This window comes from Conger conger, chromosome 8 (assembly GCF_963514075.1).
Source record: "Conger conger chromosome 8, fConCon1.1, whole genome shotgun sequence".
NCBI classification, from domain to species: Eukaryota; Metazoa; Chordata; class Actinopteri; order Anguilliformes; family Congridae; genus Conger; species Conger conger.
In genome coordinates this window covers 56,798,684-56,825,237 of record NC_083767.1, presented here as the reverse complement: position 1 = coordinate 56,825,237, position 26,554 = coordinate 56,798,684, and the positions used below count along the sequence as shown (strand labels likewise).

Below are 26,554 nucleotides of genomic sequence, written 5' to 3'. Positions count from 1 at the left end.
CTGTCCCTCCCTCTCTCTCTCCCTCTCTTCTTCTTTTTTGTCTACCCTCCTTCTGTAGCTCTGATGTACCGTATGGCCCCATAATTGCTAACAGTACTGCCGTACGCTATTCTTTAAACAGACACATGCTTCTTATTTAAACAAAGGCCGGCAATAATTCATTCCTACTGGTTGTTTTTTATTTTTTATTTTTTTTATATAAACCAAGCTGTTAGAGTTTAACAGTCAGACCGTTGCAGGTAGGTATCAAACTTGTGGCCTTCTGAACTGGTTCTGGTTCTGGTTCTCCATCCCCTCTCACCTTAATGCACCCCATTCCACAGTGACTGGCAGATCCATCGTAGCTTGCTTTAGCAGTTAATTCAGTATCACCTTCCTGCATTTTTTTAAATGAAAAATGTAGGTGGTGGAAAAGTATTCCCGCCCATTTTAATTCCAGTGAAACTTTGGGCTGTGGAAAAAAAAAAAAAACAGGTTTAATGAAAGCCAGTCGGATTAAAACGGCCAGTCCAGTGGTCATGAATTTATATAAGGTTGTTATTGGATGTTGAGGTGCTTGGCACGCACCTGGGGAATTCAACATTAGCTCATCAGAATAACAGAGCTTCCTTTAGTGCTTTGCACCACTTGGTGTCATATACCATTCAAATCAATTTAAGGTACAATGGGTCATTTCGGACTTCTAACGGTCAAGAGAGGAATTGCAGCAACAAAATCTTACCTATTGCACCTTTAAGTAATTCTGAGAAGGAATTTCAGTCCACTTGTGAGCATGTAATTCTCCATAATTTCACTTTGATTGTTAGGTCATTCATTGGCTTTGTGTGAATGACCAGAACCTTCTCAGACGTTCTCCTACCTGTTGTCGACAACAGGAAATCTCACTGTTTTCCTTGCGCTTTTATATACGAAGGCTTTGGAAAAGCGTTCCCTGTAAAAATTAACTGAGAGCTGAGAGGGTTGAGCTAATCACAGGGTGCTCTATCTTTCATCAAGAAAGGAACAGCCTCTGCATCAGCACAATGCCCGAGAAATTGTCTCTCGCTGTCATTAATTTCCTGCATCGTTAGTGCCATTCTGCATCATCGTTGGGAGCGGGCGATTGTGAGAGCGCTTAATTGGCTCGGAATCTGATCATATTGACATATCTAATCAGAGGGAGCGTATATCCGGAGCATTTACATAGTGTGTGTGTGTGTGTGTGTGTGTGCGAGTGTGTGTGTGTATGAGTGAGTGTGTGTGTGTGTGTGTGTGTGTATGAGTGAGTGAGTGTGTGTGTGTGAGTTTCTGAGCGAGGGAGGGAAAGTGCCATCTCACCAGGCTCTCACTCTTGTCAGAAATATCTGAATGAGCCCTGCAGTCGAAAAAAGCAGCTCGTTGTATCTCTGTTGCGAATCAATGGCAGGTTTTGTTTTTCATATTGCCTTATGGGATTGGTAATTAAGTTATACTAAGCAGACACCCGCCCCCGCCCCCCCCCACGCCCCGCCTAACCCTGTTATGAAATGTCAGCCGAGGATGCGGTGCGTTGGGATTGCTGTGTGCGGTTCCACGGTACGCATCCGGCGAATGATTGGTGTGGAATGGCGGAGCCGACGTTGCGTAACGCTAATATCGGCGTGATTAATGCCGGCTGATGCGGCTGGCGGCCCTGCAGGCTGGCGGGACATCAATTACGGCCGACGGGACTGGGCTCCCAGCCTTTTTGGATACGTACTCCACACTCACAACAAGATTTCCCCCTTTTTTCATCCAAATATTTCACGTCGTTTTGGGTTAGCAAGTAACCGAGTGCTCGGTGTCGATGTGCCAAAACGTGCTGATTTTTCCGCGTATGTGTACCGTGCGCCAGGGTTCTGCCGTACTTGGAGATGGGACTTGTTTTTTTAAAAGGGATTCAAACAGTTGGCTCTGCTCAGGTTTTTCCCCCTCTCTTCACCCCCCGCCGCCGTGACCTTGACCGGGCGAGCGCCCCCCTGACGCGCGCTCAGCCGCGTATCCCACCGTCCTCCTGCAGCCGATCTGTCCCGGTGTCACGGCGAGGCTTATTAAAAACAGTCCCGCTTCTCGACCCCCCGCCGTTCCCCCGTGACGGTGACTGACTGCTCGCCGCGGACCGGGGGCCAGCTGTCACAGTCAGCGGCCCGTGTTTAAAAATGCATGACGGCACAAACCCCCCGATCGATCGCGTCGTCTTGTTTGTGTAGGAGCGGTGGGCGGCGTGGGATAGCTCTCCTCTGTCCTCTCATACTTCAGCAGGGTTCGGTCGTCTAATTGGAGGTCTTGTCACCTGCAGTGCTCGAGTGCACCAATCACTGTTCTCCAACTGAAGTGGTTCTCGGGCAGAGCCCATAAAACCACATAAATTGATAAATGCCCCTATCCCCTATTATGCAGTATGTTATGGCAGGATGAAAGGGTTTTAGAGTGGAATATATCTTTCCCAGGGGGAACTTCAGGACCCGGTGGCTACTCGGTTGAGTTAAGTAGTCCCTCGGATGTCGGGCCTGGTCCATTTGATTGTGACGTACAGCGGTGGAGATGAACTGAAGTCTGGGGCTTGTCTCCCACGCCAGGCTAGCTCTGAGGAGCCGTTAACTCAATCGAGCAGATACTGAGAGCTCTTAGGGGTGATCTTTTTGGTCGAATATCTTCTGAAATACTGCGGCTTACCAGCCCCATGCGGCAGGGGAGTCTCAGTTAAGGGTGCCAGGGTTTTCTCCAGAGAATGTAATGCACCACTCTGTTCCTTCGCTGTATATTGATTTGTTCACCCACTACCCTCTACCCCACGTCCCGCGGGCAGCAGTGTCTGCAGGCATTCGCTTCAGCCGTGCGCTACACCGCCTGATTTTACCAATTCGCTTATTATCTGAACCAAGCAGGTAAAATAATTTGTCAAATCAGGTGATTTCACGCACGGTAGGAGCAAATACCTGCATGCACCGTGGCCCACGGGACGTGGAGTTGAGTAGCGTTGATCTAGTGTCAGAGATTAACCTGCGAAGTTACATACATAGCAGGTTGTTATTATAGCTCTTGGTTTCAATCTTGAATTATTTTTAAGAGCCATCTCCTAAGAATCAGGTGAATATCTGCTTGGTTGGAACAAAAGCCTGTACCCACACCAGCCCTTTCTGTGTAAGATTGAGCATCCCTAATTTTGGTCATCTATCAGTTCACAGGACAACGTCCATTTTGAGATTTAAAGCTTGTTGTTGCCATCGGGACTGGAGGCTGTATTTTACCCCAACCAAAAACAACACTGGTCTTCCAATGTTGACATTTGGACATTTGTGTTTCTTAACCGTTATTGCATTCTAGTGTTTTTAGATTACTTTTTGAGGTGGTATGAAAATGCAAAGCCGAAGTGGTGCACGGCTAAAGCGGGCGTCGTTTCGCTGCGGTTGCGGTTGCACACCGAGGACCGGGCGGGGATCGCGCCCCGGGGCGGTAGGATTGCCGTGTACAATAGAGCCCTGATTGCACTCGCCCCGGAGTCACAGTCGTGGGAACTCGAGAGACGACGTAGAAGGCTGAGCTGCGGGGCCGCTGCGGTGTATCCACAGCTACGCGGGCAGTTGAAACAGATAGAGGGTACAACTGGCTACCAAATTTGGAGAAAACGGGGAAAAATTTGAAACATAATTTTTTTGCAATGAAAATACATGTAAAGCCCCACCCCTACAGGGGACTGTGCACCACTCTGTTAACAAAATTCTGAACCCTGACACCCATAATGGAACTGCTTTACCAAAGCCTCTAATCTAGGTTGGTGTTATCTTATTTCTGCTAGGTTGGTGTTAGCTTATTTCTGCTAGGTTGGTGTTAGCTTATTTCTGCTAGGTTGGTGTTAGCTTATTTCTGCTAGGTTGGTGTTAGCTCATTTCTGATAGATTAGTATTATCTTATTTCTGCCAGGGTTGTGTTAGCTTATTTCTGCTAGGTTGGTGTTAGCTTATTTCTGCATTGTGGACCGGTAGAACAGGGCCCAGGGGAGGTTTTTGAGCAGTTCTGCTTCCTCTGGCTGATGCCTGGCTCGAGAGAGGGAAACACTGATTGGAAAGAGATTAATCAGGTGTTTGGTATGCTTAGAAGGGGGAGTCCTTCATCTTCACAACAATTAGCTTTGTTTAAAGCTGATGAAATGTTGTGTTTCAAATCCCCCTCTTGTGTGTGGTTTTGCTTCTTTTCTTTTTTTTTTCTTTTTTTTTTCTTTTTTTTTCGAGCTTTCAAAGTCATTACACTGCAGCAAGTTGAGCAGGGCCGCCCCGGTACTCTGTCTGATGCATTGTAATGTATTGTATTGTAATGCTCCTCACATTTCGGGACCGTGGGGCTGTGCAACGGCGTGTGAATGTAAATCGTGACTTTTCTCGGCTGCGCAGGCATGCTGTTAACGGGGGGTGGTGAAAGCAGCAGAGTGGGGTGCAGTTCTTCTTCCCGCAGTTGTGTGGCTCAGGGCTACAATCCGCACAGCGGAGTACGCAAACCTTTGGCCGTGTGTAGCGGAAGTGGATAGGTATGTGATGAAATGTGGGGGATTATTTTGGTTCAGGCCTCTTCCTGTGTACCTTCACTTCTGATACCTCTAATACCTCCGCCCACCGTACAGCGTCTCCACACAGGAATGCCCTGTCCATGTTACTGACACACCATGCCCTTGTCAAGCCATCCCTTATGAAAGTGGTGTATATTTAAAAATGTATTGAAATGTTTTGACAGAACAGCACCTCATATTGGCTCATTATTATGCATGTTACTTGTTGTAGGTTGTGATTATTTCTGTGTAGTCGTTTGGCGGGTAGTCTCGGTCAAGCCCAATCGCCGTTCTAAATTAATACGCCACGTGCAGTTTCTTTTTTTAATTAACCACGACTTTGTCATGCCAATAAAGCTTTTTACATTTGTACATTTACAGTGGATAGAAAATATTTTTATGTCTTGTTCTGTCACGGAATGTAAATTTAATGGATTAAAATGGGACTTGTTTTTCCCTGACCCAAAGAACACAACATACCATATGAATGCAGTGAAATTATTTTAATTTGAAAAAAAGAGTGCATTCAATGGACAAAACTGAAATTTCCTAATTTTTTAAGTATACATCCCCCTGAGTCAATACTTGTTGGAAGCACCTTTGGCAGCAATTACAGCTGCCAGTCTTTTTGGGTAGCTCTACACAAGGTTGGCGCACCTGCACTTGGAGATCTTCCCCCACTCACTCTTTGCAGAACTGTTCAAGCTGGGAGAGGTTTGTTGGTTTGCGCTGATGGACAGCAACCTTCAAGTCATTCCTCAAGTTTTCAATTGGATTTAGGTCAGGGCTTTGGCTTGGCCATTCCAGCACATCCACCTTGTTCTTTACAAGCCACTCAGTGGTAGCTTTGGCCTTGTGCTTTGGGTGCTTTTCTGCTGGAATATGAATTTTGGACCCATTCTCAGTCTCCTTGCAGACTTCTTCAGGTTCTTCTCCAGGATATCCCGGTATTTGGCCCCATCCATCCTCCCTTCAATGTTGACAAGTTCCCCAGTCCCTTTAGATGAGAAACATCCCCATAACATTATGCTGCCACCACCATGCTTCACAGTCGGGATGGTGTTTTTTTTGGTGATGAGCGGTGTTGGGTTTTCGCCAAACATAGCATTTGGCAAAAAAGTTCTATTTTGGTTTCACAGGCCACAAAACGTTCTGCCAGTTTGTTGCAGGTTCCACAAGGGGTGTATTCATTTTCTATCCACTGTATATATAAGTTTTGTGAAGTACAGTCATGTTACATCGAGATGGCTCTCTAGCTAATGTTTTGGTAGATTGCTAACATTACTATCAAGCTACTATGTGACGTTCTGAAATAAGGAACCAATTTAACAGTATGTTCAGTTCAGTATATTACAGAATATTCTATTTCCATAAGGGATGCTTCTCTTGTGTGATCACTTTGGTGTGGTCTTCTTGTGTTATCCCAAATGCCTTGTAAATGGAAATTGAAATCCGGAAATAGCCATTTGCCAACCATTCTGCGGAAGGCACTCACATTTTTGCTAATTATTTATTAATACAGCTGGATGTTTACTACCCACATTTGACATTACTGTCTCTGGAGACCTTTCAAGGGTAAATATCTCACTTCAAAGTCACAACATGTCAAACTTGCAACCACCTAATTGCAATTCGTTTTTGGTACCCACTATGCCGAAAAGCTTCCCCCTAAATGTATTGTATTAGTGACCCTACCCAGGAGTCTTTGGGGCGTCCTCTCTCTTGGTCTTCCATGATGTCTGCGGCCAGCTTAGATAGCAAGCTCACCCTTTACACTGTGTTGGCGCGTTGGTGTGGCTGTGGGAAAATCTTGCCCTTTCTCTCCAGACTTGCTAGGGAGGCGGTTTACTGACTCATCCTCTGTGAGCCAGGAGCCCACGGGGACCGTGCCTTGATTTAATGAAGCGAAGCAGCATTAGACCAGGCCCTGACCAAACAGAGTTAAGCCCATGCAGAAAATACCCAATCTCCTCTGTATAATGTCTATAAATATCACTACGCAGGTCACATATGATGTTTGTTGTGTAAGCAGAAAAACAGGGCAACGAAGCGTGTCTGTGGACATCCAAATATCCAAAGAAGATGGACATCTTGTCCTTCCCTTCCTCACAGTTGATTGTTTGGTCGGTTGGTTAAACAGTTGATTGGTTGACTGACCGGCGGGTGATTGGTTGTTGGTTGATCGATTGACTGGTTGGTTGGTTGGCTGGTTGGCTGATGGGTTTACCGAAACCGTGTTTGGTTTCCAGGCGGTTCTGGAGTGCAGTGTCCTCCTGGACAAGCTGCACAAGCTGGACCAGAGCCACCTGCAGAGGGGCCTGCTGGTGCGGCACGAGGAGGCCTCGGCCCAGGTCCAGAGGCAGGTGGTGGTGAGGCGCCGCGTGGAGCTCCACAAGATCTTCTCCGAGGAGCTGGAGGAGGCCACCAGGATGGGCGAGATGGAGAGGAACGTGGCCACCGACCTGCTGCACGACTACTTCACCTGTCAGGTGAGGCACTGTCCACTTTATTACAGATATCCTTCACCTGTCAGGTGAGGCACTGTCCACTTTATTACAGATATCCTTCTCCCAACGAGTGAGGCACTGTCCACCTACTCCTGTTGTGTGTGCTTACTATGTGAAATGCACTTTGGAAAGTTTTTGGCAAAAGGCATCTTCTGAGTTGTTAAAAGGTGATTTACTGGCCTACTATTGATATATTTTACCTGTCCAATGAGTTACCATCTGTTATATTACACACTTTTTTCATGTCAGTTACTACACATTTTATTACAAACATATTTCACCTGTCAGATGAATATCTGCCAATTTTATTATGGATATATTTTACCTGTCAGGTAAGTTGCTGCCCATCCTATTACACACATATATCACGTCTGGTGAGTTGTTGTCCATTTTATTACAGACATATCTCACCTGTCAGGTGAGTTATTGTCCATTTTATTACTTGTATATTTCACAACAGGTAAGTTACTGTCCATTATACGATAGACATATTTCACCGATCTGGAATGTCGCTGACTACTATAGCAATAATTCATCTGCATGGGGATTGAGGTATTTTTTTTTGCTATTTTTTTTTATTTTACACACTTAACTGGCAGATTTTAGAGTTTTTATTTTTGAGTGAGATCCAGTTCTCCACCTGGGCCCGGCAGTTTCTGCATGCGCCATTTTCCTCCCGAGCTGTTAGTGACTCCATCTTTCGGAGGGGAAGCGGCATTCCGCCACGTTTCGGCTTCATTTTCGTAACTGCCTCGCAGGCGCGTTTGACAAGCGGGCCGCAGTTTATTTTATTGATTTTGTTTGGGCCTTCGATTAGCGGAGGGAATTTTCCACTCCGGTTCTTTTTTTCGCGGAGGAGCTGGAGCAGCGTTTAGAGGGAGGTTTGAATGCCGAGTGTTTCTGTCGTATGCCGCTCGAGTGGGCTCGGGGTAATGAGCCTTTTCTTTTATTCATGGCCCGGACCCTCTGTTTTCCTGCAATATTTCAGAGCGAAGTTATGACCATCTCCGAACACATCATTTGCCATTCACATGTGCTCGCAGTTGTTAAAAGTTTGGGCGATAGCTTTGTGAAATGTGATTTTTAAAAATGTTCTATCCATATTTTTATTGTGCTATTCGATTGGGTCGTGATTCTTTTGCAACTCTTCTGGCGGGGAGATTTTTTTTTATTTCACATGACACCTTTGGTAATTGAAAATATTTTCATCCTGAAGTCTCAGACGCAGTCTCGGAAAGTGATTGTAGTGATGAAAAATGGCCCAAACAAATTGCCACACTATAAAAAAAGGATTGGGTGAGTGCTATTCACTTCCAAGATAATCCGCATGTCTGGAGATACAACGTATTGAGAAGTTAATGTCTCTCCAAAAGTAAAAAAAACCCTACCTTAACATCTTCAGAGTAGCCCCATATCATTTGCTTTGCAGGATTACAGCAGTAAAAATAATAAACCACTTTTATTTTTTTATCAAATACTGTGGGGACAAAAAGTCTGATGAAACTGAATGTTTTCATTACTTATCAAGGGCTAGTACAATACTCATACTTTGTTTTTACTTCTTACTCAAGAATACATAATTATTTTAATAATATGAGATTAAAAGGTATGTAGGTATTTAGTAAAAGTCAGACATTTCTAGTACGTACATCTTGGTGTGTCCCACCTTCACTCAGCTTATGCTGCACCTCACCTTCCATTTCATCCCAGCATCCTCAGTACTTCCCATCCATCTTCTGTTGATGTTACCTGAGGGTCACCTGCTCCCACAGACGTGCGATTGGGCTCAGGTTCAGTGACTGTGGTGGGAATTCCATCCTAATCATCTCCCACTGTTCTCAGTCGTGTATTCTTGAATAGGAAGGGTACTTAGATGGTCATAATTTCACCATTCCTTTATAAATAATGAAAACAACCAGGACTTGCGTACTTTGTTTTAAAAAGGCATTCCCCAAAGGCATCAACCCCAGATCAGCAGACTTTTTGTCCTCTCTGTATGTCAAGAGCAAAATTGATTTGAGTGGAATTCAGAATTGGATGCTTTCATCACCCTGAAAGGAAATTCATCTCTTTGTTTTTACAGGCTACCAGAAGCACAGTTCTCCATAACAAGACTACATTCCACAAATATTTACAGTATTCAGTCTATACAGTACTCTTAGTCACAATTCCAGACAATCACGTGGCACAACTTGTATCAGGGGATTATGATAACCTTGTTATTTGCTGATGTAGAGAGTTCAGAGGGTATTTTCCGGACTAGTGTTGCATGCGATTCTTCTTGCATCCTTAATGGAAACCACTGCAGTGTCTTTCAATCGGGTTGATTTATTACATTTGAATTATTTTGCTTGCATAGCGGCAGGGGTTTGACAGGTTTGATCAATCACGCCTGACGTGTATTAGTGACAGTTTCATATCTGAGAATTATCCGGAAATGGCCAGAGAGTGCTGTGGATTTCATTGGTAGATCATTTGTTTTGTTTATTTTAGGTCTGTTTGAATGATGTAGTATGTGTTCAGCCGTAGGTAACAGTATGAATGTCTCCACTGGGAATTATATCTATCAATCAATCAAATATTCAATTTCTCTATATTCTGTTATGATACTAGAATGCTAGCTATGAGCCCAACAGGCATGGTTAGCATGTAAATCATTTACTGAAGCACCAGTAGAGTATTTTCCGCCTCACACAAGATTGATTTATTAGAACTGTCTGTCGGTGTACTACCAGAGCATATCGCCAGTGTTGGGTGGTGTTATGCTGTTGTAGCAGTGACACTGTTTTATATTCAAACTGTGTGCCAGCCAGGTCTGGGGCCAGTTCTGCTCTCCCATTCAGTTTACGGAATTAATTGAATTTGATTTCCTGAATTGACTGAATTGAAATGTGGTTGACCCCAACTCTGGTACCTAAATGTATTCATAGGCAGTTTTGATGAAGTAGATTTCTGTGTGTTCACCGTAAATCCTGTGGGCTTTTCAGAAAACCTACGAGGTATTTATATTCATACGAGGTCTCCGCAATAGTTAAATAACCTGATCCACGTGCTTTGAGATTTAAAACTACAAAGCGCCTTAAAAAAAGCGGGCATGCAGTGACAACATTATTAAGCCCTGTGCCCCATGTTTAGCTACTGAGGCAGTGGTATCTGGAACGCCGTGACATCATCAGGGAGTGACCGCCTGTGACATCATCAGGGAGTGACCGCCTGTGACATCATCAGAGAGTGACCGCCTGTGACATCATCAGAGAGTGACCGCCAGTGACATCATCAGAGAGTGACCGCCTGTGTTGTGTGACTCTCCCAGGACCAGCTGGAGGAGGTGCTGGACGTCTTCCTGGCCACTCACAGGAGTGTTCTCGGAGAGCGCCATGCCCAGCGACAGTTTCTGGTGCACAGCCTTCAAAGCCTGAAGAGTCTGATCTGCGAGGTGTTCGCCAAGACGTCCGGCCAGGTGGAGGACTGGTTCCGGGACCTGAGGAGGTGAGGCCTGTTCTGGGGTTTACGGCGGGGGGGAGAACTTCATTTTTATAACCCAGAGGGCTAGGAGAGTTAGCTTGGCGCCACAGTGGCTAAGTAGCCTACTTGGACTGTGTTCAACTATGCAAGTGCTGCAGGCGAGCTTTGTTCTCTTTCAAATACTGGTAATGTAACAAATTTGGGGAACATTTCATTTTGTGAATGGAACAAACAGAAAGAAGGCTTATAACAAAATAGCAGTCATGCAGGAAGGCAGATGATCAAGGTCAGGTCATGATAATTGGACCCACACACTGAGCTATTCAGATACTCAGGAGGAGCCAAGGGGAGAACAACAGTCTAATGCTACAGGTCGCTTTAGATATCCACTTTAAACCCCACCTGCTTGTTGCTAGCCCTGTTATTCCGTAGTGTGGTTATATTATCCGCAAAGCTGCATGTCATAAAATCTGGATTTTATTTGCTATTTTGAACCTACAGGAAATGCCACTGTAGCAGTGATTACCTGAGTGAATTAGCTTTAGCTTTCTGTCGCAAATCAGAAGGAATATAAACTGAACAACCATATGCTGACATAGTTTCGTCGCTCAGTCCAATTTCCCAAGCGCTTATTGAAACGTTCTGTATCTCGGCTCATACGAGGGACATATTGTACCTGAAATGGTCATCGAGAGTATATATATATATACATGAATATCTCATTTAATGATCTGTAGCTTTTTATTTCTACTAGAATGTTATTGTAAGGGTATAAATATACCTCTGAAAAGGGCACCAAATATAATTTTGCTTGAAATAAAGCTGTGCCTACATTATAAAATGAAATACGAAGTAGAAAATTAGTCAGAACGGGGACAGCCTTTCATCCCTTTTGAAGTGAAGATATTTTATTGACAATAAAAGTATGATTTATGAAGGAATTAGCATCAAGCTAGAAGTCTGTGAAGTTAAAGCTATGTGGTGTTTTTATATGATCAAATTTCTGAAAAGATAGTCTTTTTAATTCAGATCTTACGGGGATTAATCCATCATCAAACAAACGCTGACATTTATGTGGAGTTTATTTTCATCTACACAGCTCATAAATTATCGTACAGAACACAAAGTGAATTTGTTTTTTTTTTAATGACATTTTCACATTCGGGTATTTTGTCAGACTTTCGTTTCATAAGTCGGTTTACCTTCTGATCAAGCTGACAGCAGTAATGAAGCATCACAGTGCAGAAATGTCTCCCTATGGCTTTCTCCCCGTTGACTCCGAAGAGAGTCGTAAGGGGGGGGGGTAATGGGCACCTCCATAACCGCAGAAGGGCCTTGCGCCGGCACACGGACTCATGCGGTCGGCCAGCGAATCCCTGGCCCCGGGGACCCTGGGGTTCTGCCCTGCAGGGCCCGTTGGGGGTTCCAGTTACTGCCCTTCCCCTTGGTGATGGAGCGCGGTGGGTGGGCAGAGCACTCTGGGAAGAGGAGACATCCTGCTGTGTACTGACAGTGACCAGTCTCAGATCATGTCTTCCTTTATTAAAATTTTTAAGCTTTTAAAAAAAAGTATTCTACATTACATTACATTAGATTACATTAATGGCATTTGGCAGACGCTCTTATCCAGAGGAGGCAGGAGACAATCCTCTCCTGGAGCAGTGCAGGGTTAAGGGCCTTGCTCAAGGGCCCAATGGCTGTGCAGATCTTATTGTGGCGACACCGGGGATCGAACCACCGACCTTGCGGGTCCCGGTCCTGTACCTTAACCGCTACGCTTCAGGTCGCCCTCTGCTCCACTGCTAATGAGCCTCTGCTTCTCCACGGTCCCCCTCCAACACCGTTTCTCTGCTAATCTACACCCTTCCAGCTCCGAGCCCCGCCCGAAACCTCGCCAACACTCCCGTCCCCTCCGACCCCGACAGATCTCGGGACCGAAAAGTCTCCTTATCTTTGCTGTGAAAAATGAAAATTGGACAAAAAGAAGATCAAAAAAGGGTCAAAGTAATACCCACAGCCTCTGCAGGGAGCCCAGTCCAATATCATGCACTTGCAATCATCTGCTTCCTATCTGGTCCTGCTGATGTTGTGTAATTTTCTGCTATTGTGCGTTCCCAATCTCCCTCATCTCTCTATGTGCATCTTAATGAGCCCAGACGCTCTGCGAATGGAAATGTCTGGGAACGCTTTTGCCGAGGCGAAATTCGTTTCATAACAATGATGTCTGAGTTTGCTGGGGGGAAAAATTGCATGGTTGCATGCAAACTTGCAGATGTTAATTCAGACATATGTAGAGTGTGCACTGTTCTATGGAAGCTGCACATCTGGACACATTTTCAGTGCTGAAGCGCCAGGATGAGAAGTAAAACTAAAAAAAAAAAGATTCTTTCGAAGATTATTGCTATTAGAAGATTTTTATTCAAACTAAACTGAGATGTAATATGCTCTTTATGTACTGGTCAAATCAAAAATGAAAATTGACATTGATATTGAAAATTGATATTCTCTCTAAAAATTATGTTCCAGCAGTAACAAAGAACGTTAGCTTCTCAATCATGACATGAAATTATGCAGTATGTGAAGATTAAAATTTGCATGACTTGATAATATGACTGCAGTCAATGAATACTGCCTATTCATGGATGTAGAATACATTTACATGTAATTCATGCCTGTAATATATGTCATCAAAAGATTCTGTATTAGCTTATGTTTGTCTCGATGAAGTTGAACTGTAGGAATGGAGAAAGGTGTACATACAGATCTGCAGTACAGCCAGGGCTCTGGACCCTGCCATCTCCTGATTGGCTGTGGAGATGAGAGAGGATGCTGGGAAGGAGGAAGGGTGGACAGGCTGGTTGGAGGAGTGGAGCCTGCAGGAGCCCACACCATGCAGGCTATAAGAGGAACTTCATTTGGGAGTCACGGAAAAGCCTCTCCTGCTCTGTTCAGGAGACTGAACAGAGGGGGGGATTCATTACCAGAACTTGCCCATGATTTGCTTTGGGCGGGAGGGGAGTTCTGTTGCTGTTCTGTGATGGAGTAACTGAACGCCGCTGAATCTACCCAAGCCTTGATGTGATGCATCGTAATCCTCCCCCATGAGCTTCCTGCTGATCTGGGGTTGATGCCTTCGGGGAATGCCTTTTTAAAACATGTTTTTCATTTTTGTACAAATACCATCTTTTCATCACAGAGATTTTATTAAGCTTAATTTACAACCCCAGCCGCGTACTCCAGAAAACTCCTGTAGCACAGAGTCGGGTTTATGAGCGTATGAGCTGATTTATGACAGCTTTGATTCGGAAGCCAAAAAGAAAACTTCAATGCAGTTGCTACCATTTGAGTCTTGGAAGAGAGATATGTTTCAAGGAGAAATGTACAGGAAATCTTCACAATAAATGGAGACCTGTTCTCCAATGTCTCTCTGGTGGGATGTTGAACTTTATATTCTATTCAGCTCTTGGAAGTACTGTAAGTTTAAAGTCTTGCGTTCAATGAGGGATTTGCTCGAGACGCAAAGACACACATTCCGAGCACAAATACTGTAAAGGCAAGTACAGTAGCACGGGATTATGATCTATATTCACGTTACGATGAGCTGGGAATGCAAGCTTCAGGACAAGAGTACGCAAGAAATAACCAAATCTGCAGTCTGCTAAAGTTCGCTGTACAAGGTTTAAACGCTTTTCTGTTTGACTTCTATGCGTCATTTCACTGACAAGGCTTCAGAAGAGAGAGGTGCCTTAGGAGGTTGAAAACAAAATCCAATAAACTTCACATCAGAAGGAATCAAAGGCTTTTCTGAGGCCAGGCCTTTATACTGTGGATTAGACCACAAAAGAAGGTTCTTGAGAGTATCTGATTGGATGGCCTGAACTTTCGACAAGTCTAACTTGCCTGAAAATTTCATTAGCTTCTCCAGCGCCTGAAATCTGTGCTCATCGTGGACGGTCTAAAAACAACATTTTGAAGGGACAACCTTTATAGATTTTCTTTTGTAATTGTTGCTTCAGTCTCTGTTTTGGTCAAACAATTTAACATGAGACAAGAAACTGAAGAAACTATTAACCATATCCAATGACCGTTCAGCTGCAGTGCAGTTTGTATCGATGTGTATTTTATTGAATGCACTTAGGCACTTTTTATGCTGTTCTAGATAAGAGTGTCTACTAAGTGAATGTAATGCAGTGCTCACGCTCATGTTTGACTAATCGTTGGATGTTTAACTGATTCGTGACCATCGGTCTCCCAGGGAGGCGGGCGTGGCAGAGGAGCAGCTGACCCTGCTCCTGGAGAAGGCTCAGAAGGAGCTGCTCCTGGTGAGGCAGGGCCTGGACGAGGCTCTAAGTCGGGAGAGGAGTGCCATGCGCTGCGGCCTGGTGAAGAAGAGGAGAGGCCTCATCTCCGACAAGGTCAGTGCATGTTCAGTATGGCACAGCTTTGCTCAGAACTTCCCCTGCATTTCCCCAACTCTTCCCCAGCACTTCCTCTACTCTTCCCCAACTCATCTCTAATTCTTCCCCCACTCTTCCCCACTCTTCCCTAACTCTTCCCAAACACTTCCCCAACACTTCTTCCACTCTTCCCCAACAGTTCCCCAACTCTTACCCAACTCTTCCTCTACTGTTCCCCAACACTTCCCCCACTCTTCCCCAACACTTCCCCAACTTTTCCCCAACACTTCCCCAACTCTTCCTCTACTGTTCCCCAACACTTCCCTTACTGTTCCCCAACACTTCCCCAACTCTTCCCCAACTCTTTCCCAACTCTTCCTCTACTGTTCCCCAACACTTCCCAAACACTTCCTCTACTCTTCCCCAACACTTCCCCAACTCTTCCTCTACTCTTCCCCAACACTTCTTCCCCAACACTTCCTCAGCACTTCTGTAACTCCTTCCCTACCCTGAGTTTCCCGCACTCTGAAGGACTTGCAGTGCAGATGGGCTTAATGTTTGTTTAAACATACTGTACTACTAATGTCCTTGTGCAAGGTAAGGTTTTTAAACCTAGACTACTTCAGTACATCAGATAGAATAAATGCACAATTTCTCAGATACAAGCTATGCAATTAATTTGACATAAGAAAGGTGCTAATGTTAACTATCCAACTAATAAACGGAATATGAGCTTGACCCATTGTTGACCCGTGCGGATCTAAAGCCATTTTCCTCTGTACTGTAGGAGGAACCAGGCTGGCACAAGGCTTGCTGACCTGCTACAAAAAAATGTCTAGACTGCGTATGACTTATACTTCTGTGTGTGTGCTGTGATCAGTAACGACAGAGCTGCAGTGACCGCAGCCTAGTGATGCAGTTTACCCACTTCCCCCATGGCTCACTTCTATGAAGGCTTGCATCAGGTATCGTGCAAGCCTGAGGTTAAAAGGGTCAGAATGGATAAAAGGATAATGCAGAAACAACCTCAAACCTGATCCAGACAACCTGATTCCAGTTGTTTTGTGGAAATACCCCTGAGCATGAGCCAGACAACCTGGTTCCAGACTTTAAAGCCTTTTTTGAAGGACCTGTTGAACGTGGATTTTTCTGAAAATCTGCCGCATACACACTCTCACACACGCTTGCACACACACACAGACACACGCATGCACGCACACCCAAACAAGCAAGATCCGGTCTCTTCAGATGATTACAGTCCTGTTCAGCACGTTTGGTAATGCATTATTTTTTTTATCCCGATTATTTTTCTTTCTGGTGAGACTGCATTTCCACACAAGGGGGTGTAAACTATTCTACTTTGTTTCGTATCGGTTCCTTGGTCTTATCATTGCAAACATTGGTAATTCCTGGAGAAAAAAATACTTGGCATGTGGTCATTTTATTGATATACTGCAAATCCTGAAAGCAATTTAATAATGCCTGATGTGACCAATTCTGGAAACACAATTGGCTGAAACATAAGTGAAGCATAAATTTGGCTCTGCTGGGGAAAATCTGAAATGAAATGCAGTTTTCTAAACTCTTCATTATCATCAATCTTTTTTGTTTTCTCTCCGGCCTGTCAGGACATAGATAAAGGGTACAATTTATGCTTTCTAATTCTTGGCATCTCACTCAGAGCTTTTGTGTACATGTGCAATCCATTTAGGTGTAGGGGTGTCACCTGGAGACTCATTGTCTTCTGAGACTCACCTGGAGACTCATTGTCCTCTGAGACTTACCTGGAGACTCATTTCCCTCTGAGACTCACCTGGAGACTCATTGTCCTCTGAGACTCACCTGGAGATTCATTTCACTCTGAGACTCTTTCCCCTTGAAGTTTTTACACTCAGACACTCTCCCCTGGGTGTGACTCTTAATTAGCAGCTAATACAATTTTGCACCTGTTTATTTTACCCCGTCTCCCTCGCGCTCTGTGAGGCTTATCTTGTTCCTTTTATCTTCCCCACCCCTCTGTCTGCTGAGGTGGGCAGGACAGATCTGTTCCCCCGGCAACACGACGGGACATAGATCCGCGGGTACTGTTGTTACGGATACGGGGCTAAGCGGGGATAGGCTGGGTGAGTGAGTCTGTGTGTGTGTGTGTGTGTGTGTGTTTGCCAGTGGTGAACCCTGAAGTACTGCATGTTCTCTAATATTATTGCTTGCATGTGTGTGTCTTTTTCTTTTCTTTCACTTTTTACTTTTTGGAGTTTATGTAAATGTATACCCGTGTTTGTGTGTACATGTGTGTGAACGCGTGTGTGTTCAGTCCGGTTTACAGCAGGTCTGAATTGGCTTTTCTGGTCTCGGGGAGGTGACCTGGTTATGGCGTTCCTGGTAAATTCCCGTCCAGTGAGCACTTCAATCAAGTTGAAGGTCAGAGGGTGGACTATTATCTTGGGACACTGTGAACCTGGAGCCCTGGAGTTGCCTAGCGACAGCAGTTTGTCTGGGCATTTTTGGGAATGGGTGCAGTTTTTGGTGGTCAGACAAAATAGACAAAGCTAAATTAGGCCAAATTTTTGCTGGTATTCCTGTACAGCGCAGTTCACAGTAAGGCTGCAAGGAATTGATGTGCTGGTGATGTCAAAGATGAAGATTGAGCTCTGCATTGGTTACAGTGGATGCTGTTTGAAATGTCAGTGAGTGTGGAGGTGGGGGGGGTCACCTTTGGCTGGCAGCGGTCCGCCACACAGCTGATGAATAATGCAGGCTCGTCTCTGTAATGTGGAGCAGACTGACGGGGTGGGAAGTGTAGGCCTCAATGGCGCCCTCACTGTGTGGCTCTGTGTAACTGCAGCTGTGTCCGAGGCCAGACACACAGGCCACTGCGTCGACACACACATTCACACGCTCGCGCTGACAATGCACGCGGTCTTACGCATGCGTGCACGCCGGTGGTGCTGTCATTCAATTCAATTTCTATTGATCAAATCCCCTACATTCAATTACATGCATTTACATGGAATTACATGCATTCAGTGATGTATCAAGAAGTTTTTTTCAATGTATGAATCGAATTTCAATTGACCCCATCTCTGCAGCTGTGCATGCGTATGTGTGAGGTTGTGCTTTCAACCTCTGTGTGTGTGTGTGTGTGTGTGTGTGCCCGCCTGCGTGTGTGTGTGTGTGTCCACAGTGTGTGTGCGCGTACGTGCTTGAGTTTCTTTTCACCGTTCCTCGGAAGGATGTCCTGAATCCATAGACATGAAACCGTCCTCCCGATAGAGGAAACCGATAGAGGTTATTAGCGACGCTCTTTGGCTGGAGTCCTACACCACAATCCGAGGATTAGGCGTTTGGCGTGTTTATTGTATGCATCTGCTGCAGATTTACTCTAAATCTCTCTGAGCCTTATTGTTATAATGCCCAATGAAAGAATGGCCGACACTTCAGATGTCCAAGGTATTACTAAAATGTCTGTCTGTACACGTGATATTTCAGAGTGATTACTAATCTGACCTGACTGAGACGTCTTTCACTCACTGAAAGATTCTACGACTAAAAGGTGAAATGGTCTAAAGCTATACAGTACATGGTGAAATGCCATCTCTTCTGGGACCTGTGTTCTTTGAAAGACCTGGGGCTCTGAGACTGAAATGCGGTGGTATATGCAATTCATTCAGACCCTCCAGAATTTACCCCTTAAGCTCACTGCATTGGGATGTGATGACCAGAAGCAAGAGTTTGTGCCAGTTCAAATGAGTTTTCGTGGAAATATCACTTAAACCTGTTTTTTAATAAATGTAGCTCCGTGTTCTGGCGCAGGAAGACATCAAACCATGGGAAAATACTGTTCCTGCTTCAAGATGGCTTTCTATAGGTTTTTTTTTTATCATTGTTGTATAACTACTGGTAAATTAATAAAGGGTGTTGTGTACACACTTCTCTATAGTGCTTTGGAGTTTAAATCATACAGCACACGGATGAGATATGAATCTTCTATTTCACATGATTTAGGGAAAAATACATGTGAGACCATTTAAAATGAAGTAATAGTTAAATAGAAAAAATAACTAAAGAGCAAATGAATTGAAATTAATTTGTCCATAGAATATTTTGTGCTTTGTTCAGTTCATTTCCTGAATTGACTGCATTAAAGTGGAATCGACCCGTTGTTGTTGTGTGCCCAGGAAAATGTGTCCGGCTGAATTTTTTTACAGCCCCATATTTCGAGTAAAATTGTTTGCTTGAACATTGATTCGGAGAACATTTTTCTCTTGGAGGTTTTTCGATAAAGAGATTTGGAATTGATTTTTGAAAAGTGCTGCTGTCGAGCTGTTGTTGGTAGTATAATAGAAGGTTAAATCGATAATGACTCCCCGGCAGTTTATCTAGGTCACGGAGAACGGACAGTCAGCCACAGTGCAGGCACACAGACAGGCAGATTGCCCCCACCTACGTGGACCCAAATCTACTGCCGCAGCCCGTCCCCTGCTCCTGGTTTTCATTTCCTGTTTTTGGTGATCCGAAGAGGGCAAAGAGCCCAGTCCTGGACTGGCGAAAGGGGAATTCTTGCAATTTGGCAGGAACAAAATACTCTCAGGGTTCCCACACATCCTGGAAAACCTGGATTTTTTTTTATGCTGTTTTTCAGTCACAGAAAAGTAATGGAAAATTAAAAAATGTGCGTAGTCGTCCTGGAAAATATTCTTAAATATCAAAGTTATAGGCCAAAACCGCTGGTGCCTCAGTCTGTGATTGCAATCTACCCCCCTCCCCACGCCCATGAATGATTGCTATCAGTGTCTCCACCCCCACCCCCCAACCCCCAACCCTCCCTCACCCAAATAAACTGACGAAATAAACAGCCTTAGAAAACAGTTTAACAGAAACCAATGGAAGCTTCTGAGTCTGTACAGCATACCCTTCAGTTCTCTGAATATCCAGTGTAGAAGGCCCTGTGGGACCTTCAGTGATTGTGGGTGGCTGTCTGTTCACACCATGCTGTTGGGATCCTCCTACCCAGCTTAGGGTTCCCCTCCACTGATACAGGGTGCTCAGGTACAGTGGGGTCTGAGTCTTTACCGTACCGCTGTGTAGCCACGGACAGGCTGGGAACTGTCTGAGGAAGGGCTTTCACCTCTTCCAGCAGCACCTCTCCCCGTTCCACCCTACCTCCCTGTGAACCTTAACTGTTGTCTTTCTGTGATTTACTTTTTTGTGTATCGGTATTTCTAGTTTGGCTAGGTAAGCAGTGTTTGGTCACTTCTGCTTTGTTGTTTGTTTATTTGTTTGTTTAAAAAAAAAAAAAAAAAATCGAATAGGCCCTCGTCCTTATCGTTGTTGTACAGGTAGCAGTTGAAATTATACTTCCCTCTAGGGTCTTTCGGAGCACTTATCCCTGGTTACGGGTATGCACTTTGTTGTACGTCGCTCTGGATAAGAGCGTCTGCCGAATGGCATTAATGTAATGTAATGTAATGTAACGGCCTTCACCGTGGGACACCTCTATCTCTCCAGCTCCAGGAGCACAAGCAGAAACAGAAGGAGCTGTCGCTTCTGTCCCGGGGCTGCGAGGAGGGTTTGGACCCGGCCCACTACCTCCTCTCCTGGCAGAACCTCCTCATCGCCCAGTGTCTGGAGCTGGGAGAGCTCATCAACAACCTGGACGAGGAGGCGGCCGCTGATATCCGCAAGGTGGTCCCGCTACGCTCAGGCACCCTGACCTGTATCTCACACCCTGACCTGTATCTCACACACCCTGACCTGTATCTCACACACCCTGACCTGTATCTCACACACCCTGACCTGTATCTCACACACCCTGACCTGTATCATACACACCCTGACATGTATCTCACATACCCTGACCTGTATCTCACACACCCTGACATGTATCTCACATACCCTGACCTGTATCTCACACACCCTGACCTGTATCTCACACACCCTGACCTGTATCTCACACGCCCTGACCTGTAGCTCACACACCCTGACCCTGTATCCACACACCCTGACCTGTATCCACACACCCTGACCTGTATCTCACATACCCTGACCTGTATCTCACACACCCTGACATGTATCTCACATACCCTGACCTGTATCTCACACACCCTGACCTGTATCTCACACACCCTGACCTGTATCTCACATACCCTGACCTGTATCTCACACACCCTGACATGTATCTCACATACCCTGACCTGTATCTCACACACCCTGACATGTATCTCACATACCCTGACCTGTATCTCACACACCCTGACCTGTATCTCACACACCCTGACCTGTATCTCACATACCCTGACCTGTATCTCACATACCCTGACCTGTATCTCACACACCCTGACCCTGTATCCACACACCCTGACCTGTATCCACACACCCTGACCTGTATCTCACACACTCTGACCTATATCTCACACACCCTGGCCTGTATACCACTGGCTACAGAGATCATCTCACTGTGGTCCTACAATATTCATTCTCCTGAGCACTGGATCTGAAGCTGAGTGGTTATGTGCAGTGCAGTCTAGTGGAGCCCAGCTTCAGAGCTGCAAGAGCTCATTATCCAGAACAGGGTGTGATTGGGTGTTAGGGGATAAAATATTGGAGAGCGATCATTTTTGTTTGTAAGTAGTGTTTTTCTTTTTGTAGGCCAACCACGGAATTTCCAATGCTTTTTTTCCCCCCATAGGCGTTTTTACATTTTAGGACTACAAACTGTAACACTGCACATACTGTTTAACCTCTGACCTCTGACCCCCCTGTCCCCCGGTCCCCCCCCCCCCCCCCCCCACAGGTGACCATGCGGGCGATCCACAGCGCGGTGGCGGAGGTGAAGGGGCTCCAGCCGGGCCTGGCGCAGGCTCTGGTGGGCCTGGGGGCCCCGCGCCTCCTCCTCCTCCTGCAGCAGGAGCTGGTGGGCGGGGCCCTGGTGGAGGCGCAGGAGCGGCTGCAGCAGGAGGGCCAGGCGGCGGTGCGCACGCTGCAGAGCACGCGCGACGCGCTGCAGGACCGCATGGAGCTGGAGCTGCAGGAGCAGCAGGCCCTGCGCCAGCGCGCTCGCCTCTACTTCCAGTGAGTCTGAGGAGGGCTTATCCTGACGCTCATTATCCTGACGTAACGCATTATCGTGACGTATCGCATTATCGTGACGTAACGCATTATCGTGACGTAACGCATTATCCTGACGTAACGCATTATCCTGACGTATCGCATTATCATGACGTAACGCATTATCGTGACGTAACGCATTATCGTGACGTAACGCATTATCCTGACGTAACGCATTATCCTGACGTATCGCATTATCGTGATGTAACGCATTATCCTGACGTAAAGCATTATTGTGACGTAACGCATTATCCTGACGTATCGCATTATCGTGACGTAACGCATTATCGTGACGTAACGCATTATCCTGACGTAAAGCATTATCGTGACGTAACGCATTATCGTGATGTAACGCATTATCGTGACGTAACACATTATCGTGACGTAACGCATTATCTTGACGTATCGCATTATCGTGACGTAACGCATTATCGTGACGTAACGCATTATCTTGACGTATCGCATTATCGTGACGTATCGCATTATCCTGACGTATCGCATTATCGTGTCGTAACGCATTATCGTGTCGTAACGCATTATCGTGACGTAACGCATTATCGTGACGTATCGCATTATCGTGACGTATCGCATTATCGTGACGTAACGCATTATCGTGACGTATCGCATTATCGTGACGTAACCCATTATCCTGACGTATTGCATTATCCTGACGTAACGCATTATCATGACCTAACGCATTATCCTGACATATCGCATTATCCTGACGTATTGCATTATCCTGACGTATCGCATTATCCTGACGTATCGCATTATTCTGACATATCGCATTAACGTGACGTAACCCATTATCGTGACGTAACGCATTTTGATAGTTTTGCAGTGGGTAGCACTGCTGCCTCACAGCAAGGAGGTCCTGGGTTCGAATCCCTGTCGGCTGGGGCCTCTCTGTGCGGAGTTTGCATGTTCTCCCCGTGTCATGTGGGTTTCCTCCGGGTACCCCGGTTTCCTCCCACAGTCCAAAGACATGCAGGTTAGGCTGATTGGAGAGTCTAAATTGCCCGTGGGTATGAATGTGTGAGTGAATGGTGTGTGTGCCCTGCGATGGACTGGCGACCTGTCCAGGGTGTATTCCTGCCTTTCGCCCAATGTATGCTGGGATAGGCTCCAGCCCCCCTGCAACCCTGTTCAGGATAAGTGGGTTAGGATAATGAATTGTCTGTCCGTTCTCCATTTGCTGTCCATCCGTCCGATTCTTTTGAATGCGATATCCCAGGAATGCCTTGAGGGAATTTCTTCAAATTTGGCCCAAACATCCACTTGGACGTAATGATCAACTGATTTTGGTGGTCTAAGGTCGAGGTCACTGTAATTCTCGTGTAATCTCAGGAACGGTTATTTTGGATATTTTTAGGGACAGTACAGTACAGAGAGAGGGGAGGAATGGGCGAAAGGGAAAGACATGCGACAAAGGCTGTCAGCATTCCTCTTTAAAAAAAAAAGAAATTTTAGGGCTCTTTCAGCTTTATTGGACAGTACAGTATAGGGAGACAGGAAGAATGGGAACGAGGGGGAGGGAAGGGTCAAAGGTCATGTGGCCAGATTCAAACCGACGACGTCGTGGCTAGCAGTGACGTGGATGGTGCACTAAAGGCTACGCCCCGTGACTTAGCATTGTTAGCCAGCTGCATGTTCTGTCCATTTTTGGGCAGGAATGTACTTTCAGCAATCAGAATGCAACATGGAAGGGGATATGTCATCCTGCTATGAAGATATGCAAGGCCTCTGAGCAGATTATTGGGCCGAGCAGATCATCAACGCCGGATCTGCTTGACAAGCTCAGCCTGTCACTGAGCATCGTACGCCACAGACGACATCCTTTGTGTTTTGTTTACATTGTTACATGGCAGAGTTTCCTTTGGGAAAGAGTCCCTGTCTGTAACGTGGAAGAGCTTAAGATGCAGCTTGTCCTTTGAAGTGATGTTTGTTAATCGTTGTCACTTGATTGCTGCGCAGCTGTGCTTCCGGCTTTGCTTTCAAACTTCACAGACGGCAGTTGACAGTTTGGAGGATCATAGCTGTGATTACTGTTTTGCATATGTTTGTGTGTTTGTGTGTCTCTGCACATATGGGTGTGGGTGTGTGTGCGCTAGTACACATGTGCATGTTTCTGTATGCATGTGCATGCCTGTGTACATATATATATATATATATGTATATATGTGTGTGTGTGTGCGTGTGTATGGACAGTTAGGTCCATAAATATTTGGACATTGACAAAGTTATTGTAATGAATATGACCTCAAATTTGAGGGTATTTACATCTAAATCAGGTGAACGGTGTAGGAATTACAGCCTTTTCTATACATGGTCCCCCCAAATTTAGGGGCTCAGAATTATTGGACAAATGAACGTAATCATAGATTAAATTGTCATTGTTTTATACTTGCTTGCATATCCTTTGCATGCCATGACTTCTGTGACCTATCAACATCTGGAGTCCATTGGGTTCAGGAGGATAATTACTCAGGAGAAACAACCCTTGATCCATCCATACCTGCTGCATATGTGACAACAGCATGATGCTTTGAGGCTCATTTGATACCTTGGACCCTTGACGGCTTAAAGCCATTTAGCCAAGAAATGTATTTAATTCTGTATCAGTATAACTGACAGCTGAATCTAGTCCCACCCCCCCCAATTCTTATAGTGATCCATTCAGATGCAAAGAGTTTTAGTATCGCTTGTATCGCAACCTGAAAATAAGCCTGTGTGTTACAGAGCCCTGTGTGAGGCCCAGCTCACTCTCTCAGAGGAGGAGCTGCTCCAGATGAAGCTGGAGTTCCAGAAGTGCATGTCCCAGTTGGACCTGTGCCTGGTGCTGCCCCGCGCCCTGTCCCGCTCCCGGCTGCAGGCCTTCCTGTCCCGGTGGAGGAAGGACACCCTGGAGAGGTCGCAGCTTGGCCTGGGACCGGCCCCGCCCTCCGAGAAGCAGGCGGAGGTCAGCCAGTGCTGCCCCCTGGTGTGCAGGAGGACCACACACACACACACACACACTGTAAAACAGTCCACAAAACAGCGTTCCTCTTCCACAAAACACGGCAAACAGCCGCTAACACCGCCCCAAACTTTTAAAATGCTGCCGCAGTCTTTGCCATGTTACGCCCTGTCCTTCAAACGGAACGGAAAAATCACACCCTATGTATTATGCTGATAGAAGCTTTCCCCTCAGGCTGCGTTTCATGTCTCCTTGGCTTTGTCGACAGAAGAAGTCCAGAGTGAAGGTGGCAGCCCCAGAGCCCTGTCAGAGCCCGGGCCTGTCAGACCTGCTGCTCTTCCAGAAACAAACAGAGGAGAAGATCCAGGTCTACGAGCGCGAGAAGGAGATGGAGCGCGCCGCCATGAAGAAGGTACCTGAGGGAGGGATGTGGAAGAACAGGGGTGTGGCGAAAGATCAAGAAAAGCAGGAGCTTTTGAAGGTAGAGCCGCGTTGCGTTGATAGCGCTAGTTTGCCGGGCTGTGGGTGCCGACGAGCTGTCGGGAGCAGTTTGCTGTTAGATCTCCGGGTCGTTGTTGCGACGTGCCCCACATTGGAGTGCTGAGTCTCGACCTTGGCCATGCTTGTGTCAGCGAGCACCTCCGCTGGGTCACACGCGATTGGCTGCAGCATCACTCAGGGACAGCAGGGCTCTGTTTGCTGGCGAAGGTATTTGGGCTATCGTAATTGTGCCGTTATATCAACACACGCTGTTAATAGAATAGCCAGCAGTCATACCATAATGCACCCTGCAACTGCCAAATGGCGGAAGCTAAGCGGGTGTGGACTTGGTTAGTACTTGGATGGGAGAGCTCCTGGGAAAACTAAGTTGCTGCTGGAAGTGGTGTTGGTGGGCCAGTAGGGGGCGGTTAAATTCCCCCCAATGCCCCAGCACAGTGATGGGGACACTGTGCTGCAGGAGACGCCATCTTCCCGAGGAAAACCCAGGTCCCGACTCACTGTGGTCATTAAAGATCCCATAACACTCTTCACAAAGACTAGGGGGTTCCCCCGGTGTCGTGGCTAAATTCCCAACCTGGCTCCTTCAAACTGCCACCAAAATCATCCCGATTCAGTTGGCAATGCACTCTGCTCTCCCTCTCCATCTTAGCGGATGTGTGGCGAGCATTCTGGTGCAAAATGGCCACCGTGCATCACCCAGGTAGGTGCTTCAGGAGAGAACGTGCTTGTCTGCGCTAGTGTTGGACAGCGCTGCGACCAGGAAACAGGCACCCTGGAATGCAAGCGGTCGTACGACGTTTGAAGCAGAGAGAGAGAAAAAAAAAAAAAAAGGTTTAAACCTGTGAAATTCACGTTGCATCTGGTGAAGTCATCCTTGCGTAAGCCCCTCTGATTGTGCCTTTAGATAGTCTTAGGTGTAGAGGTGGTCATGAAGAGTGTCTAAGAGCACTTATTTGTAACTTTTCTCTTTGTGAAATGTTGAAGGCCTGGATCTTCTGTCACAGCTTGCCGTCCCCTCCCCCCACAGCACTGACCTTCCTCCCTAATGCTGGTGTGCAATGCTGCAAGTCATCCCTCTGTT

General features: G+C 46.0%; 1 protein-coding gene across 1 annotated transcript in view; it reads left to right on the top strand.

Annotated features, from left to right (window-relative positions):
* LOC133134507 (limbin-like) overlaps positions 1-26,554 on the top strand; it is a 74,924-nt gene that overhangs the window by 26,395 nt on the left and 21,975 nt on the right. Inside the window, exons 11-17 of the mRNA XM_061250708.1 lie at positions 6,790-7,029; positions 10,361-10,536; positions 14,768-14,927; positions 20,418-20,594; positions 21,703-21,980; positions 24,756-24,975; positions 25,241-25,384. Of these exons, the coding sequence (XP_061106692.1) occupies positions 6,790-7,029; positions 10,361-10,536; positions 14,768-14,927; positions 20,418-20,594; positions 21,703-21,980; positions 24,756-24,975; positions 25,241-25,384 (1,395 nt within the window). The remainder of the gene's footprint in view (positions 1-6,789; positions 7,030-10,360; positions 10,537-14,767; positions 14,928-20,417; positions 20,595-21,702; positions 21,981-24,755; positions 24,976-25,240; positions 25,385-26,554) is intronic.